This window comes from Juglans regia, chromosome 1, assembly GCF_001411555.2.
Source record: "Juglans regia cultivar Chandler chromosome 1, Walnut 2.0, whole genome shotgun sequence".
NCBI classification, from domain to species: Eukaryota; Viridiplantae; Streptophyta; class Magnoliopsida; order Fagales; family Juglandaceae; genus Juglans; species Juglans regia.
The window spans coordinates 15,953,810-15,973,510 of NC_049901.1; the positions used below are offsets into that span (position 1 = coordinate 15,953,810).

A 19,701-nucleotide genomic window follows, 5' to 3' on the forward strand; every position below is an offset into this window, starting at 1 on the left:
CCACATTTTGCGTTTTTTTTTTTCAATAAAAATGTCGGATCCATGTCGGATCCACGGCTTAGGTGGAAGTGTGGCCTACCTGGAAGCAACACTTCGTGGTGGGTTTGGTTTTGTAGTTCTAGCAGCAATGAGCAAATGGACAAAACAATAAATATTCGGTTTGTTGCTTCAAACCTTATCGCTTTCCCACGACAATCCCAACGGTTACTAACTGTTCACCAACCCCTGTAATGCTTTGAATTGAAAGTGTTTTGGATCTTCGTATGTTTCCGAATCTATTTCTTTCTTTCTTCTCTCTCTGTTCTAATGGAGATTCACTAATAATGGCTTTCCCCAAGCCTTTTGTTCTCTCGCTCGTCTCGGTTGCGATTTTCCTTTTGCATGCCGTCGCCAGCGGGATAAAGATTCCGTCGACTCTGGACGGCCCGTTCGAGCCCGTGACGGTGCCGTTCGATGCTAATCTGCGTGGCAATGCGGTTGATTTGCCGGAATCGGATCCCAGGGTTCAGCGCCGCGTCAAGGGGTTCGAGCCCGAGCAGATTTCGGTCTCCCTCTCCTCCCACTACGACTCCGTCTGGATCTCCTGGATCACAGGTTACCTCCTTTTCCTTTGGATTTCCTACTTTCAACTGTTTTTTTTTTTTTTTTTTTCATGGATCCAATGCTAAAACTTATTCTGCCTCTCCAATTTTTCCTTTTCCACTTAAAGTTTTACGTTTTTATTGTGACAAACTTATAATTTTTTTTTTTTGATGAGTTTAGTTCATGGGCGAACATAATAATATTTTTCTTCTTCAACTTTCTGTTCGTATCTCGTTTTTTTTAAAACAAAAATTCGTTCAAATTTTATTCGAATTTTTGTTTTTGTTCTGGTTCATGCTTTTTTGGATTACTAAGAAATAACAGAGGAAAAAGTGAAAATTTGCCATTGACTAGTAATATTGCGCTTCATAATCTTCCTCGTTGCCCAGGCAATAGAATCAATGCGTAAAGAGTGGGTTTTAGTTATATTTTATTTGGAAATCATCCTTTTTGTCATTGTTGGCTAAGGATGAATGGATATATTTATAAAAAAGAAGAAAGTGCAGTATCTAATCTTTCTTTTTTTTTTTTTTTTTTTCTAAGCAACCATTTCATAGATAAACTAAGTAGTTGCAAGATACTAGATTCAATGGAGTGGAAGCCCCCAACAGTCATCCCAAAACAAACAAAAACAGCACAAGAAAAATAAAAAAGAGGGATTTGGAGCCAAAAATTTGGCTCCCACTCATTTCCCATTAAGGGGAAGCCGCTTGAAGCCAATTTTAGCATAGTCTGATAAACAGACTATAACACTACGACTACAAGTCGCAGTGGATTGTTATATGTGCATTTTACTGTTCTGAGCTGGCTGAAGGAAACTTTCATGACTAGTTCATCTTGATCCTTGGTTAAGGAAAACGGAAATATAGAAAAGTAGCAACCGGAAGATGGGTTAATTCACCAGCGAACGACCGTCACTGGCTGTGAAGGCGCATGTAGCTCATGCGCCACTCTTAGAAAGAAGATAAAGGTCAAATCTGAGAGATTCGAAGCCACTGGTCCCGATGTTGCAGCGCATGGTGATGTTAGACTCCTTGTGACGCGGCGGCACGTGAGACTCATGCGCTGTGTGAGCCGCACATGAGACGTACACACCGCTCTTTTGGTTGATTTTCTTCTACCGCCCAACAGATTGGCGGTTGTAGAATTTGATGGTTGGGCACGTGGCAGTCGTAGGAGGCCAGTAGGTAGCAGATCGGCACATCTTGGTGCTATGGATGGAAAACTAAAGAAAACCGGGAAAAAAAAACCTATGGACAGTTTCAACGTAGGCCAAACATGGGGAGGGAGGGAGGAGCGAAAGCTCCACCCCCTCCAGGCGGAGAGGCTGGGATGGTTGGGTCCTTTGGTAGAGAGAAAATAACTCCTCTGGGATGGTCAGGAGTGAAGTATGTAATCTAGCTGTTTAATCTCTATAATTCTGGAATTACTAGCTGTTTAATCTCTAAAATCATCCTTTAGTTTTATCTTTAACATGAGCTGTTTCATCGTTTGGAACTTTATTGTAAATTCCAGTGGGCACCTCATTTGCAATCTTTTTATTCACTTAAGTGAATTGACATGGGATTTTGCAGGTGAATCACAAATCGGTTACAACGTAAAGCCGTTAGACCCTAAAACCGTCTTGAGTGTTGTTCGTTATGGAAACTTAAGATATCCACTGATGCATGAAGCCACAGGATATTCTCTGGTTTACAGTCAGCTTTATCCTTTTGAAGGTCTCCAAAATTACACCTCTGGAATCATCCATCATGTTCGTCTCACAGGTTTAATATCAGTTTCACTGAAATAACTTGGATTGTTTCTGTTTATTTGTGGAAACATAACAGTGGTGCTTAATTCCAATAAAGCACTTTTTATATGGTCAAGAAGCTCCAAGACACATTCTTTTGCAGAATATTATATGTTTTCTTTTTCTTTTTATTTTTTTAAGTTTTAGCTCTCTTTTATTGAATAAATAAGTTCTTTTCTTTTGCTAGGGATTGCAACAGAGTGAAGGAAAAGCTTTAAATCATCTTCTTAACTTCTTAAGGATGTTTAACATGATTTTTTTTTTCCATAAATTCCGAGAAAGAAAGATAATGTTCCCAATGTAGGACATAATGTGGATAGATCAAAATAATGGTGGGTGATCATTAAATTTTTTAATTAAGTCAGTATTGTCTGTTCCTTGGTGGCTCATTTGCATTGTTAGTGGATTAATGGCCAAGATAACATCTCCAAAGAAGTTGTTACATCTTGTGGCGTATTATTCCATTAGTTTTTTATTCTGTGTTTGTTCTCTTACCTTGTTAATTGCCTAGACGGTTAAGTTATTCTTTTAAAAATAAGTTATAAAAAGGGATCGATGAAAAAGATCTAAGCATGATATCTTTAATTCAAATTTCTCAACACATAAATGTTTCATGACCTTCTCCAGAAATGAGGAAAGCCGGTGTTACCTTTTTGTTGGTCAATTCCGAAGTGTATGTGACTGCCTATGTTAGAGAGGGCAAATCTTTTCTGTAGACATCCCTGCGGCATATGATCATAAAAACAATGAAGAACCATTTAGCTTTCAAACATAAAAGTGCCTTTTTTTATTTATAATATTCTACTTAGTATTGCTTTTTTCATCAAGCTGTGGTACAACAATTTTTTTTTATTTTTAAGACCTAATCTAACAAAGTTGGCAACTGCCCTAACCTTAACTGTGAAATCAAATCTTAACAAAGTGAACTCTGGACTTGTTATCATAAAATGAAAATATTATTTTTTCAGTTTCCTCTATGGCAAACTATACTTCTGGTTCCTAAAATATAGATATGTTTTCAATTCTTGATCTTTGAAAGGTTTCAATTTCATTCTTAATGTTTTTATTAAGTAATTTCAATTTTAAATTTTCAATTGTGAGCATGTAGTCCTTCAATCCAAATTGGTATTGACCTTACAAAAACTAATGACGTGTTGAAAATTGAGGCAAGCCACACTGTCAATTTATGTAAAGGCATCACGTTAATTTGGATGGAAGGATGATAGGCTCAAGTTTAAAATAGAAAAAAAAAATCAAGGAACGAAATTGAAAGTTTTTTAAATCCAGGAATCAAACTAGAATCTAGTCTATATGTTAGGGATAAAAGATTTTGTTTAGCATTTTCTAATAATCACAACATTCCGTTTCAATAATGCTAGAGATCTTTCTTTAACGAAAACAAGATTTATTGTTTCTTTAATTGCATATGGATGACACTATTAATTTTAACTGGAAGCAGGAAATGATATGGAAATTGTACTTAGATGATTTGATCTGGTATGCCTATTGCCTGTTAAAAATATGAAGTAGGAAGTCATTGGAATTGAATAGATTGTTTCATTTATCTGAAGGGTACTTTGTGGCTTAATTTTCTTGAATTCTTGAGCTACCACTATGGGTTTGGCTTATCTAGTATATTACAAAAGAGATCTGAAACAAATTGATATTTGAAGGATACTTCATGGATCATCAAGAATAATAGTGGGAAGTGTCTTTATGAAGCTTGTCCTATTAGTTTATTAGTGGCATATCAATGGATTTTATGGTCTTCCAGGCCTATTAGCTTTTGACAAAGGAGCATCTAACTGACTGAAAAAATAGGTTGCAATGGCGAAACCAATGGAAATGTTACATTTTTTTTTTTTTTTAACCTTGTTGAACTTTTGATGTGAATGGTTTGTGTCCTTAATTTTTCCGTGCAGGGTTGAAACCAAGCACACTATACTATTATCGATGTGGAGATCCATCTCTACCAGCCATGAGTAAAATCTACTCCTTCAGGACCATGCCAGTTTCTCATCCGAGCAGTTATCCAGACAAAATAGCAGTTGTTGGAGATCTTGGTCTTACATATAATACAACTACCACCATCAGTCACTTGATTAGTAATAAACCTGATCTTGTTCTATTGGTTGGTGATGTTACTTATGCAAATCTATATCTCACAAATGGGACTGGCTCTGATTGTTATTCTTGCTCATTTCCACAAACTCCCATACATGAGACATATCAGCCTCGTTGGGATTACTGGGGAAGGTGAAATCCCCACCTTTTTTTTGTATATCCTTTTCTGCAAGCATGTGAAGTGGATATTATAAACCTTTTCTTAATAGGATTTTGTTGCTTATGCATCTGTCACTGAATGTCTCTTTTCAGGTTCATGCAGAATTTAGTTTCTAAAGTTCCAATAATGGTGGTTGAAGGGAACCATGAAATAGAAGCACAAGCTGGAAGCCAGACATTTTCTGCTTATAGTTCTCGGTTTGCATTCCCATCTGAAGAAAGTGGGTCTTCATCCACATTCTATTACTCCTTTAATGTAGGTGGGATACATTTTGTAATGCTTGGGGCCTATATTGCATACAATAGATCGGGTAATATATCCTGCCTTTCTTCTCTTTTATTTTCTTTTCCAGCCAACAATGTTGTTGCCTTAAGGTCTAGGGTGTATGTGGATATCCTTTCCTCATGTCAAGATGAAGATGGGTCTAAAAAAAACTGAAGAACAGGGAAAGACATATGGAGGGAATTGAGAGTTTATAGAAGTGTAACATTGTCGGGTAGGTCAAAATAATATAATATCTGGAGGCTATCATTTGTTCCTACATGAAGCATGTAATTATTTCGAGCTCCTTTTTGTTTTTCAATTCTAGCAACTTTTTAATAAGGCTTGCGTCTATTGACAGCGGATCAGTACAAGTGGCTAGAGAGGGACTTGGCTAGCGTTGACAGATCAATAACTCCATGGCTGGTAGCTGCTTGGCACCCACCTTGGTACAGTTCCTATCAAGCTCATTATAGAGAGGTAGAGTGTATGAGGGTGGCAATGGAAGAGTTACTTTACTCTTATGGTGTTGACATAGTCTTCAATGGACATGTAAGTGATGATGACCATTCTTCTTCTATAACATTTTTTACAGTTAAAAATAACTTATGTATAGTCATGCATCTGAATATGGACGGGATGATATTTTATTATCAAACATTTCTAGGGATAACAGTAATATCATTCAGGTGGATCTTTGCCAAATTAATAATAGGAAGTAGTAACATGTAGGTTACTATAATGCTAAAATGGTACCAGAGATGCGATGAACAAGACTTGTTTATAACCGTGCCATGAAATAAGTGGGATCGTTTTGTTTTGTATCTTTTTGGTATTCTTGTGTCTCTTAAATAGTCAAGCCACCCATGACAGCTTGTTTACTAAATATAAACAAGCTCCAGTCCCATTTTAAGGCTCATTTAATGGAGAACCAATTTTGAGCAACACAAAGCACAGCTCGTTCTAGTGTCTCTTAAATAGTCAAGCCATCCATGAGTAGCTTGAAACTCAGCTATAAAGCTTGTTTATATGTGTTTGTTTACTAGATATAAACAAGCTTAAGTCCCATATTAAGGCTTGCTAAACAGACAACCAAGTTTGAGCAACACAAAGCACAGCTCCTTTTTTGTGAGCTTGTTCATAAACAAGGTTCACGATATATCTATTCTTTTTTAATTCAGCTCAAGATCTTTCAGTTTTCTAACTTCAACGTGCCTGTATTTCAGTGCAGTCCTTACTTTTTGGTTCATGTGCTTAAGTGGTCATAATATCTAAGTTTGATCATGCTACATGACTGATTTTTTAGTTAAGAAAATTTTAAAAAAGTCAAAAATTGAAAAAAATAGAAAAAACAATATTTGATCATTTGGGGGGCTGACTATTATTTCCCTGTAAATTTCATGGTCTCATTAAGCTGCTCGTGATCTGGACAAGCTAATGTCAAGCTGAATGAAATCATGCTCAGGTTTTATGTCTGGAAATGAGCTCATTTCAAGCTCAAGCTTATATAATGTCTAACAAGCCAGGCTTGAATAGGGCAAAGCTAAGCTTCGTTGGCTCAACTCATTTGCAAACCTAAGAATGAGTTGGTGCCATCAATTTTACCTGAAGATTTATTGTATTTTTATTTCAGTGAAAGTTACTAGAATAAAAAGTAATCACCAGGTACATGCTTACGAGAGGTCAAATCGAGTGTATAACTACACCTTAGATCCATGTGGTCCGGTATATATCACAGTTGGAGATGGGGGTAATCGAGAAAAGATGGCAATTAAACATGCTGATGATCCTGGCAACTGTCCAGACCCGTTGACTACTCCAGACCAATACATTGGTGGCTTTTGTGCTACAAATTTTACATCTGGCCCAGCAGCTGGCAAGTTCTGTTGGGACCGCCAACCTGAATACAGCGCCTTGAGAGAAAGTAGCTTTGGCCATGGTATCCTAGAGGTAGTGTCTCTCTCTTTGTCAACAAGCTTTATAAACATCAAATGTTTGGGATTTCAACTTCAATTACATGTACCATCGCATAACCCATGCTATTTACACTTGGAATTTGAGAAGTGGCGGCTATTTGCAAATGATAATATTGATTTAAGATGTCAAATTGCTAGCTAGTATCAGATTTCATTACTTTGCACACCCAATAAAGGGCTTCTAATGTTTAAACTATTGTTACTTCTAGGATGAGTATAATGACCATTAATATTTGTGTTCGAAAAAAGTTCTATAAAATTAATTTGCTTACAAAATGAAGTGTTGATAAAGTAATAGAAGTACCATGTCGTTCCCCAATTGTTTGTCCATACTCCACACTTTCTTAGCCCAACCTGAGAGTATAGATGAGCTCCTATGAACATACGTCAGAGTCATCCCCAGAATTACAACCTGACCACAGGTTTCAATACTCGAGTTGCAGGTGAAGAATGAAACTTGGGCCTTATGGACATGGTACCGAAATCAGGACTCTTACAGTGAAGTTGGGGATCAAATCTACATAGTAAGGCAACCTAGTGTGTGCCCTGTTTGTCAACAGATACGTACTAATTGGTTTGCAGCCAGTTAACTACATTGCTAGAAAACTCACTGAGGTCTTCTCATCGACGAAAACATTACAACTGGCTTCTACCCTTTGTATAGATTATGGAAAAGCCAAGAAATTATGGATATAAAGACTTATAAAAAGTATAGGAGTGGATGGCATCTTGTCATTGTTGACAGGTTTCTACCCAATATATAACTAAATACACTTGAAACATGTATTTTGCTCATAGCTGTATTTAAATGGTAAAACACATTGTTGTGTACAAGCCACCGTTGTCTTTTAACTAAATCAAATGGTCAATGTATTTACATAGGCGAAATAAAGGAAGTGAAATATTGAAATATGGTCAATGTGTTGGAGTTTTTCTAGTTTTTTCTATCTTTTTAGTCTCTGTATATATTTCCTCTTGTATACTTCATGTGTACTTGAGCTATGCCTATTTATGGTAATAAAACTCTTATTAATTATATATAAAAAAAAACTTTTTTCAGCCAATTACGTAGGATTGAGGTTTATTTCTTGATCTTTTGATGGCATGAAAGTAAAGATCTTCATGGATATTGTGATGCACTATTTGCAGTAATCTTTTTTGAGTAATGATAGAGACAATTTTAAGATGTACAAGTTTCACGCATTCATTTAAAAAAAAAAAAGTGGAGTTCACGGTTAAAAAAATCATTCTTCTGTAGGAGAATTCTTAGCAAGTGCTAGTCTGTTAATCCTTCGAACCATTACTTTTGTTTTCTTTCTCTTGATGACTTGTTTAGAGGCATAGTTGCATGGGATTGAACCCCATGTCAGGACCTTTATAGTTTGTTATCGAATATGAGATGAAATGGAATGAGATACAAGTTGAAAGTTAAATAAAAAATTATTAGAATAGATTTTTTATAATATTATTTTTGTTTTAGAATTTGAAAAAATTGAATTGTTTATTTTATTTTGTGTGAAAATTTGAAAAAATTATAATAGTTAGATGAAATAAATTATAAGATGAGGTGAGTTGAGAAATATAGTGAAAACAAAAATAAAAACTTAAAAACTATTTTTTTTTTTTTTTTAATTTTGTTAGTTTGTTTTTTTTTAACAAAAAAATATATCCCTTTATTTTGTTTTAGTATTTTTATAGGACTGTTTTAATTTTATTTTAGAAGTTTTTAGTGTGTTATTTTTAATTATTAGTTATTTTTCTATTTTTCTTTACTTTTGGGTTTTTACCTGATTTTTATTTTCTAAAACTTGTTTTATTACTTTTTAATGGATTGGTCTGTAGAGATATTACAAGTCATCAACGTGTCTCTGTCATTCTGTAATTCTCTTTTTAAAAATCTAATAAAAAAATTAAGGAGGAATTAAAATATGACTTTCTTAAAATTCAAAGACAATATATACTAAAAGTTTTACAAAAGGTGGACACTTAAAGTGATTTTATAATATTTTAAATTATGATAGACAATAATAATATAAACTCTTGTATACTATAAAACTCAAAAAAAAAACAAAAATCTCTGTACTCACAAATTTGTGAGATAAAAAAAAAACAAAAAATTCTATTTGTAAGCTAGGGTGGATACCACCTATAAAATATTTATATTGCATAATTTAATTTAAAAAGTAAATTTTAAAATTTAAATCTTACAAATCAAATCTTAATCGTACCATTTAAGTAACGTAGAGAGAATAGAATAACTCTAAAAACACATCAATTATATTATTGAAGTGGCATAATTTTATTAGGAGATTTAGGTATTTAAATTCTGATTGTCAATCAAATCATATTATAAGGATATGCAAATACAATTTTGGAAAGAGTTCACCAAATGAAGCAACACTTAAATGTGATTGATTCCTCTTGCTAAAAAAACTTGTCAAATTGTGGGTTATGATTATAAAAACAATTCCACTTTGGAGTGGCTATGACCTTTTGAGCCTTATAGCAGCACTAAATAACAAACTCACATCTCAGTATTGTACAAAATAAAACCATGAGGATGACTACATCATATTGTTACCTAAAATACCCTAAAACGTATTTTCCTTCCATTCCTCTTTGTTTTAACCCCCTTTGCCCCTTTGTTAATCTCTACCAATCGCCGCCACCAACCAATCTGACGCAAAGCAGCCCGACAACACCACTCAATCCAATGCCAACCAGTTTGACGCAGCCACCTACAGCCACCACGCAATCTGACGTAGCCACCACCGTCGTCCTCCATGGTTTGTTTTGAAGATGCATTTTACCTTGAATTTTCTTGAATTTAAAAGACAAACTAGAACATACTGTCTATTCTTGAATTTTCTGATATCACTTTCTACAGAAATGGGTATAATATGTTTAGGTAACATTCAAATTTATAGGGATTGTTCTGAAATTATAGATGATCTTAATGGAATGGATAAAATATAAAGAGGTAACCTAGGCCTGGGAGGTTGAAATATGGGTGCGGTAGAAGTTAGAACTGTCGGCAAATCCATGGCCCAGAGGTAGGCACCAGGCTAGCAGTCTAACGCTAAGGTTATTTAAACAGAATATTAAATCAAGGCAAGCTTTGGTCCCAGTTTGAGGCATTATCTTCCTGTTTCTGCATATTGGTGGAAAATATGTCAGGGGTTCTCTGCTTTCCTATTTGCATGATGAGCTTTTCTTCCCACAGCATATGGGCATGACGGACCTAATCGTCTAAAATTCCATTTTGGTTTGATAGTATTGTTCAAGCAGTTGAACTTTAAATTCATTAGTGTTGTTTTAGTATGATCTGTGGCTTGTTTTCAGACGATAAACCTGGAGCCAATAAACCATAGAAAGAACACATATTGATCCCAAGAATATTTGTTTATATAAATTAAAGATAACAATAAAACAAAAATCAGAGTAACTTGTAAAGAGACGCCAAAGGAGAGGGGCAAGCCTACGTTTAGCATGCGCCAAATGGAGATAGGAGCTTGCGAGGGTGGCGTCGATGGTATCTGGGAATCCGGCATCAATGACCATAGAACGCGGCATTGACGGTTGAAGATGTCGATGGGAGAGACGTTCACAACGTTGAGGGGCGAGGGATTTTTTATGTCCTCAATGAGAGAGAGACGAGGTTCTACCAATGATCTGGGTTTCGGGGGGGTGAGGGAGCTGGGTTCAATGTGGTGCCGTGCGGTCCCATTTTGGGTCTAATGGGTGGCTACGTGGCAGAAGCACATTGTAGGCTTTAATGGACTAATCACTTGGAGCATTAATAGTGAACTCAATAAAATTATATTTTGACTAAATTTTAATTAGATTGCATAAAAATTTACAGTAATAGACTCAACAAATTTACAATATTTTTAATTTTGATCATTTTTATTGGTTAAATCTGTTGAGTCCAAGTTGCTGGTTAAATATTATTTTGATATAAAAAATTCCCTTCCCCGCGTGATATTCATTTAATGTGAACTCACAATTCCAAAAATTCCTCTTCGTCTCAAAAGCACGAAGCGCCCAAATCCCAAATTCAATCACAGAAGGCTGCCAATCTCCATCAATCATCATTTCAATGACATGATATCATCTTATTAGAGTGCTTCAAGTTTTAATTTTGTAATATTATGATTAGTTAATGTCAATTCTTTTCTTTAAAGTCTAATATTAACGTTAACAAATTAATGTATATTTTTTTAATAATAAATAAATATTTAAATTATAATTAAAATTAAAATAAATAAAAATATCAAAATTAATATTTTAATAGAATTGTGATAAATTTAAAGAGTATTATTTAGTATTCTTGAAAAGTTACTGGCTAAACTTATAAAAAACTCTCTAAGATCAAATTTTATTGAGTTACTACTAATTCACTTAGAAGTTATTCTTTATAAATGTCTTTCTAAAGAGAAAAAGAAAGAAAGAAAGATCAGATCAGAAAATGTCGAGGATTTCCAATATGAAGCGGTTACAGAGGGGGCAGTTACCCCTACCGACCATAAGCTCCCTTGAACACAGCCTGCAAAAAGTGTGGCCACAAGGTATAAACGCCGCACCTTTATGCCTCACCATGCACACGCAGCATTTATGCTCTACCCCTTCCCCTCCGCCCGCCACCACCTCCCCCTCCTCCGTTTTCACTTCTTCCTCTTCCTCCTCCCCTATGTTGTAGTCCATCAAGTCCATCAGTGACATCCTCATCGGAGGTTCCGCCGCCTCAGACTCCTCCGTCTCCGCTTGTTCTCTCTCGGCTGCTACCACCTCCTCCGCCACCGCCTCCGCCGCTTCCCGTGCTGCCACGGCTTCTCGTGCTGAGAGAGCTCTCTCCTCTGCCAATACTGTTGAGAGGCGGCGTCTGGGCGCCCGTACGTCACTATCGCATTCGGCGTAGCCGTCTTCTGTTGATGTTAAATCGGCGACGTCCCTGTTGTGCATCGAGTTCTGGCTCTGAGTCGCTAGGTAGCGAGCTGAATTCTGCCGCGATATTTGACGTCCGAAACCCTGAGCCTGTGATGGAGGAGGTGCGTGGTAAAAGTCTGAGTCGCCGGGTGGAGTTGACCTGGACTCAATCGGAACCGACGGGCCCAACCGGCTCGAGCTACGACGAGACATCTGCGGCCTGGTACACGGACTCGACGAGGAGGAATGGCCTCCGCACATATCGAAAGAAGTCGAGTCGTCCTCCAACTGAGTGGACTCGACCGTGTGCTGGAAACGAACCGAGTCGGTCATAGAAAACGAAAGTTCCCGTGACGCGCTACTATTGACAGTATCGTTGCCATTCTGGATAGGGATAACCGATGCTGGGATACGAGAGGTCCAATTCGCCCCAGCGCGCTTGAGAGAGAGCCTGTCTCTGAAGTTTTTCCAAGAGTTATTGTCCCTGTTGTTGCGGTGGTCGCCAATGAGATCCTTGAAGGACAGCCCGGCATCCGGATCATGCTCTTGGATCACATCCAGGAGGGTACGGTTACTGAGCTGAGGCTGAGGCCGAAGCCGAGTTGCCGGCGCGCTTTGATCTCGAGATAGAGGAACTGGAGGAGCCAACGCGGCTCGCTTCTCAGCCGTGCCAAATAATTCGCCCAGAGTCAAACCGGCCACCGGCTCTCGAATGCCGCCGTCCACCGCCGACATTTGATCTCGCAGTGTTAGCGTCCGCCCTGCGCCTTCCATAATCCCAAAAATATCACAACGAAAATTAGAAATTCAATGAATGTGAGAGAGAAATAATAATTAAGAAGGCTAAATAATTGGTAAGCGTGTATGGTATGGATTTGGAGATGGGGGAAACATATATGGATCTGAAATTTTCTCGGGAAAGAAAACAAGAAGTAAAGAAGGAAGACTTGGCGCTACTTTTGTCGTGAGACGAGAATGTTCGTACAAAATTGATGGACAGAAGAACCAAGGAAAAGAAAATTAAAAACAAATAAGAAAATCCTTCCACCTCCGGGGAGGGAAATCCACTATCCGAGAAAGGAATCGAGAATCCAAATGAGAAAAATATGGGATTTACAGAGCGTAAATGAACAAGGAAGAGAGAGATAGAGAGAAGCCCTTGGATACCTTAATAAAGATTAAAGGGGTCAGTGATGGCTGCTTTTGAATAAGTACACTCCAAAGAGAGGGCCAGATCTGATAATGTAGGCACTATTTCTTCCTTTAATTCCCACAGACAAACCACGAAAGAAAGAGAATTGAAGCAGATGATCAATGAGAGAATGAGGGAGGAAAGCAAGGGAGTAGTGATACAAAGATATCAGAATAAATCATTATCATAATGGCTGCCTCAGCGTTTCTCTTATTTATTTATTTTAATTTTTAAAAGTTATAAACGCTTAAAAATAAAGAGGGGGCTACTTTACCGCTGGCATACCGTCCAGACTTTTTTTTTTTTTTAAATAAAAAATATATGAATATATTTAAAAATATTTTTTTAATTCTTAAGTAAAAATAATAATAATAAATAAATTTTTGATCAGCGATCACTTTAAACGGTAAATGAGAGAGACAAAGTAACTTTTCTCAAAAATAAAAAAATAGGAAGGAAGGGAGGAGTTCAGAGTTCTGTTGCAACACGTGGCCTTCCTAACCTTTATTCTGCACCAATGATTAGCCAGATATTTTATGAGTGTTTTTTTAAAGAAAGAAAAACTAATGTTTATTTGTATATGTATAATTCAGGAGTGAGTGTAAATGGTTTTTCTTTTCTTTTTTTTAAGATTTATCTTCTTCATTTCTCCCTCCTCCATTTATATTCAACCAATTAACCTTAAAAAATTTCATTACTGTTTTACCGTTATTTCACTCTATTCACGTCTCAATATCTAACAACACCTTTTTTTTAGCAATTTTTAATTTACAGGGTATCAAATATTATCACATCTTGGCCCTTTTTATATATATAATTATTATATTATTAATATAGTATATAAAATATATCATTCATATTATTTAAATAATAATATTTGATTTGTAATATTTGAATTTTAAATTTTTTCTTTCAGATTAAATTATATCATGCAAATATTTTATTAGATATATTATAAACGGATTACTTATTTTAAATGCATTGATAATTTTTGGAAAATTTGAGTGGATTTTATTTTTCTTGTTCCAACAAGGGAGTTTCATTTTACTTTTAACAGGTGTTTATTTCAGTTTTATTTTTGCAACGAACCCAATTTTCCCAACCAATATCGTGTAAATAATTTAAAAAAATGAGTATATGTGTTGAGCAATGCTACACAACCTCTCATTCTCCATACACCATATTTTTTTAAAATTTTAAAATTTTTTAATATTTTAAAAAAAAATTTGAATTTATTCTTTTTAAACTAATTCAAATTTTCTATTAATTATTCATATATTAAATATTTGATAAAAGAAAAAAATAATAAAAATTAAAAAAAGTATAATGTGTGGAAGTTGTGTGAATAGTATGAGGTTGTATAAATTTTTTGATACATGTTAGCTCTTTTGTCATCGAGCAAGAACAATATCCCTTCAATCAGATTCTGCTCCATTAAAGCTTTTCCAACTCTTAAGAAAATCCTCTTATCTTAAATCAAAATACAAAATCATTCGGCTTAAAAACTATTATTTTGATTAAATTATTAAGGTCTAATACTAGTTTTCATTTTGGATTTTATTATCTTTAACCATGCAAGACAATTTAATTCGTTTCGTAATATTTTTGTTACGTTGAAAGTTTCTTTGATTATTTATAATGGTGTTAATATTTATTTAAAAGAGATTTGGATAGTGAGTTGAAATGAAATGAGTTAAGATAAAAATTGAAAGTTGGATAAAATATTGTTATTTTTTAATATTATTATTGTTTTAAAATTTAAAAAAATTGAATTGTTTATTATATTTTGTTTGAAGATTTGATAAAATTATAATAATTAGATGAAATGAGATGAGTTTAAAAATATTTTTTTTAATCCAAACCTCCCCTTCCCCCCTAAATTGTACAAATGTTAGAAGAAAAACAAAATAATGTTGTGGTTTATTTAGTAAAATAAGACAAAATGAACAAAATATAAGACAACTATATATATGTTGGACAAATAAAAAACGACGAACGATGAAGATAGATAGAAGATGCGTTGGTCCACCCACAATTGACACAATAACCCCTTTACATTTGGCACCAAATCACTTCCTTGTAGGCCTACAATTCAGGCCTTAAGCCCCACAGTTTTATTTTATTTTTATTTTTTGTAAATCCAAATTCTTATTCAAGCAAATGAATGCATAATTTTATTTAACTGTGTATGAAAAAGTTTAGATAAATACTAAATTTATTTAATTTATTTTCTTGTATCAATTTCGCTCTATAGATTAGCCTCGTTCTTATTCACATTTTATGTATTTTGACTGCATCTCTTATGATTTTTAATAAATCTCGTATTAATTTTTTTTAATATTATTATTGAGAAAAAAAAAAAAAAACAGTTGGGTAGTTGTTGAAACCGAATAGAGATTGGAGATAGGAATTTAGAAGCCAGAAAAAGTGGTGGGTTTGCCGGCTTAGCAATTGGTTCCTACTTCCCAGCAGTTCAACTAAACCCATGGCTTTATTTCCTAAACACTAATTTCTTCCCATATTAAATAAATATGATGTTAAGTTCATTGGGATGATGGATTTTGGACGGTTTTGATGTGACATTAGCATCTAATTATTGGGATAAGTTGGTTAGGATAAGTCAAAGAAAGCATAGTATTTTTTTAATTTAAAAAAAATAAAATAAATGGTTCTTTTTATTCTCATATTGATTGATGATCTCGCATGAATGATCATTATTATTGTAAGCACCACTTTTATTTAATTATTAATAGTTTTAAATATTTGAATCAATAGTGTATATTTATTTATTTTTCTATAAGTTCTTTTTTCTGAGAAAATCAACATATAAGATTGATTAACATTTGCTAAGATTGCCTTTGATTTGGATTTATCGAATTATGAACGAAATCATGATTAACTTCATGATTATTAAGTATTTAAATTAAGGAATTGATTGTTATCATGAAGGAAGAGTACTTTGCCAAATCAAGGGATAAATTCTTATCATACATATACACATTATTAACTTGAATTAATCGTTATCTTGATGATAATTTGAGCATATTCTTCACTCTTTTACTGTTTTATCTTCTTTTTTCTATATCAAATTTTATAATAACTGAATAAGGCACCATTTAAAAAATTATATATGGGCACATACTGAAGGTCGTCACTGATCATTATATAATTTTTGAACTATGGAGTATTATTCTTAAGATAAATCCTGGAAGTATCCAAAAAAAAAAAAAAGGGGGAAAACAATCCTAACCGAAGGATAAGATGTTTAAATGAATTTAAAAAATATTTCAAAAGAAGAATTACACTATTGGATAAGTCTAAGACTCCAAAAAATCGGTAGAATGGCAATTATATATAGAGAGAGAAGAGTCTGCTGCAATTACTTCGTGCCATGGAGGTTGAGAAGGGCAATTTCAACAGCAACAGCAAGATTAAAGAACAAGCTGGATTTTTTTCCAAACCTCCCGGGTACAGATTCCTCCCAACAGATGAAGAGCTCATCATATTTTACTTGGAGAAGAAAATATGGAACCGGCCCCTGCCAATTAACAAGATGGTGGAGGTTAACCTCTATGCATATAATCCAGATATTCTTGCAGGTAGGTAGTACTGATTTTATTGTACTGATCGTGGAGGTTTGAACATAACTTTACATGATATAAAGTTTGTTTCTTGCTAATTATTTATAATCTGAATGTGAGAATCATGGTAGATATTGTGCAGATACCTTAATTTTCTTGCTGTGCTTGTTTTTCTTGGAACTAATATTCCTGATGTCAACCATCTTCATCTTTCCATGTCGAATGCACTTAGCAAAACTAGAAGAGAATAAATATATGAAATTAAACAAATATTCATGGTACTCAACTTGCTAACTCTGACTCATGTTCAGCTTCAGTTTTGTTTAATTCATTGCGTTTGATAGTGCTTCATTTTGTTTGACTGAATCATGTGCAATTAATCAAGTAGAACTAATTATCTTGCTTGTGAGTGCATATTGCATGTGGTGCATACAGCCATGACATTCAATACTTTGAGCTTAAATTAAGACTATTTCATATTAAAGATCAAAAGTTGAACTAGAAAGTAACACTTGAATTTCTTCCATTAAAAGCAAAATACAAGGATTATCAAGAAGATCAATTATACATTTTCACCCCAAGAGATCGAAAGTATCGAAATGGAAGACGGCCAAATCGAGCTGCTGGTGGTGGATATTGGAAAGCCACTGGAGCTGACAGGAAAATCAAATCCAAGGGAACCGTAGTTGGGTATAGGAAGGCATTGGTTTTTTATATAGGAAAGGCTCCAAAGGGTAAAAAGACCAACTGGATTATGCACGAATTTAGAGTCGAGGATTCACCCTGTAGCGAAAGAGGCTCAAATGGCATGAGGGTATGTAGTTTTTCATCCTTTTACTAATTAATATATATGTTCGTTTTAAGGCTCTTAATTCTATTCTCAAAAACTGACCATCATCAGCACTAAATCTTGTACTATGCAGTTGGATGACTGGGTCTTATGCAGGATTTATAAAAAACCTGTTAAATCAATCAAAATTCAAATTGAAGATAACGTTCCTGCGAAGGTTGGTTCAACTTCAGTGCTAGATGATTATGATGGGGGGGATGATGAGCATGTAGATAAGATGAATTGTGGAAATCTCGAAGCTGCCGCCATTGCTGATGTTGAAGTACCAATAATAGGTGCCTGGGATAATATGCAGATCACCACGGCCAGTACCTTCCAAAATGGGTTCCAGCAGCCAGAATCTGCTGCTCAATGCAGCAACGCTCATGATCTCGATACTGGGGCTACTTTCAATGGCTACTTCAATCATGCAAGTCCTCTTGATCTTCCTGCCACGATGGTTCCACCAATTGGATGGTCCAACTGGGCGCATAATTCCACAGATCAGACAGTCTTTGGGTCTAACTATCTAAATGAACTGAGTGAATTCCAAGAGGATCTGTGGATGAGTTTGCCATCTCAATTGGATCCTAGTAGTTATAGCTTTTACCAAGAGTCGTATGTGCATCTTCCCGAGAGTGTCCCAAATAATAATCCTGATGATAATGATGGCAGTGAAGAGTCTGAAGTGAAGAGTCTGATGACTGATCTTTAACTTGATGAGGGAACTTAAGTATTATTACTGGACTTGACGTTTATATAGGATGATGATCTAGCTAGTTTTGGCAGCTTAATTTATGTATTTGCTTGACATTTTCTACTGGATTCATGTAGATGGTTTTTATTAATTCCTAATAAAACTTCGATTGATATTGTCATTAACCCTATGTGTTGCAAAACTCTTGCATTCATGTTAAGCATTGGATGAAAACAGAAAAAAGAAAAACATGTCAGAAATAAAACCAAAGCTTACATGCTCGAAGATTATGATCTTTAACTGATATGATGAGAATTATTCAAACATCATACACCCTAAAATCAATAACAATTAAGCATATTAGAGAGAGCTACCTTCTTCCAGACACGGCCTATCCATCCAAATAACACTGCAGACAATACTCCAAGAACAGGACCAGAATACTCTGCCAATATAGCTCTAGCACACATAAAAGCTAATGAATGTTAACTACTGACAAATAGAGACTATGAAGAAAAAAGGACACATTATAAAAATTTTAAGGAAAATATGAGCTATACAGTATTTTAGATCAAGTGATTTAAGAAGAAGCAAATATCAAATTCTTCACAACAAATAGAAATTAGGAAAGGGGATTTAGACATAATCCACGGGAAAAAGCAAGGTAGAGAACACATGTTTATAATTTTAAAGTTAAAGCTCCTTGGGTCTTTACCATCTAAAATGGTTTGCAAAAGCCACCCAAGTTTCTCGAGTTCTTAACAAAAACACTATGAATAGAGGATAGCAAAATAATAAAAATTATAACATATTTTTACTGATGGAGGCTGGTTAACAAAAACACCCAAGGAATATATGTTTCTCATTTCAAATGTAATGTGTTCATATACCTGCAAAGGCATCAAGACAGAAATAAGGTATTCTTTTTTAGATATTAGATTGAGTGCATCAACTTTATTGTTTGTCAGAAATTTCAGCCAAAAAGCATGCTACTACATATTTAAAGCCAATAATAAATGGAGATTTCACTTTGCTGGAAAAAAAAAAAAGGAAACTAACCCAAAGGAAAAATTAGAGTCCAATTAACTATTATTGCTGGTTGAGTGTGATCATGCCATAGACAAAAATGACAAGCCATCATGAGAGGTGATATCTCTTAACGTTTCTAAGTAATGTAGGATTCATGCTCTTTTCATGGTTATGACCTCCCTTCTTGTTTAAATATAATTGTATTTCTTGGTTTAGGAGGTTAACTTATGGAAACTCGTGGGTGATTTCAACTTCCATGGAATCACAGCATCAGATAGTGTTTCTATTATGTATAAGAATTTTAATTAGAGTTTCACCGTATTTAGCTGCAGGAGTTTATGGTGTGTCTAGCGTAATTTCTTATTGTAATAATTTTGGATTGGATCAAAGATTTGATAGAACTGTGTTAGACATAGAGTACTTACCTCTGATAATAATGCTTAAATCTTCACTTGCAGCTTAAAATGCCATCAGAGCTTAAACCAATACCTAATGATTTCCTCTGGGTTGCACCCAGATTAATATTTGCAATTCAGGTTCTCTACATATATT

The 19,701-nt window shown here is 34.8% G+C and overlaps 3 protein-coding genes across 6 annotated transcripts; 2 read left to right on the top strand and 1 right to left on the bottom strand.

Moving 5' to 3' along the window:
- The first annotated feature begins 90 nt into the window (after positions 1 to 90).
- LOC109006017 (purple acid phosphatase 15-like) lies at positions 91 to 7,807 on the top strand. Of its 2 annotated transcripts, XM_018985151.2 has the most exons (7): positions 91 to 594; positions 2,157 to 2,348; positions 4,297 to 4,630; positions 4,751 to 4,968; positions 5,281 to 5,471; positions 6,585 to 6,869; positions 7,339 to 7,807. In XM_018985151.2, the coding sequence occupies exons 1-7, from the start codon at positions 264 to 266 to the stop codon at positions 7,483 to 7,485; spliced, it is 1,698 nt and encodes a 565-aa protein (XP_018840696.2). In that variant the 5' UTR covers positions 91 to 263; the 3' UTR covers positions 7,486 to 7,807. The 2 variants fall into 2 exon arrangements, with proteins under 2 accessions (XP_018840696.2, XP_018840697.2); XM_018985152.2 differs by lacking the exons at positions 6,585 to 6,869; positions 7,339 to 7,807 and adding an exon at positions 6,334 to 6,578 and having other exon boundaries at positions 128 to 594.
- Positions 7,808 to 11,270: 3,463 nt separating this feature from the next.
- On the bottom strand, positions 11,271 to 13,199 carry LOC109006018. Of its 3 annotated transcripts, none has more exons than XM_018985154.2 (2): positions 12,989 to 13,199; positions 11,284 to 12,588 (listed from the first exon to the last, which is right to left on the bottom strand). In XM_018985154.2, the coding sequence occupies exon 2, from the start codon at positions 12,554 to 12,556 to the stop codon at positions 11,357 to 11,359; it is 1,200 nt and encodes a 399-aa protein (XP_018840699.1). In that variant the 5' UTR covers positions 12,557 to 12,588; positions 12,989 to 13,199; the 3' UTR covers positions 11,284 to 11,356. The 3 variants fall into 3 exon arrangements, with proteins under 3 accessions (XP_035540723.1, XP_018840699.1, XP_018840700.1); XM_018985155.2 differs by having other exon boundaries at positions 11,284 to 12,582; positions 12,989 to 13,196; XM_035684830.1 differs by lacking the exon at positions 12,989 to 13,199 and having other exon boundaries at positions 11,271 to 12,977.
- Positions 13,200 to 16,404: 3,205 nt separating this feature from the next.
- LOC109006002 (NAC domain-containing protein 2-like) lies at positions 16,405 to 18,138 on the top strand. Its single transcript, XM_018985137.2, has 3 exons — positions 16,405 to 16,612; positions 17,128 to 17,408; positions 17,518 to 18,138. The coding sequence occupies exons 1-3, from the start codon at positions 16,405 to 16,407 to the stop codon at positions 18,136 to 18,138; spliced, it is 1,110 nt and encodes a 369-aa protein (XP_018840682.2).
- The last annotated feature ends 1,563 nt before the right edge of the window (positions 18,139 to 19,701 follow it).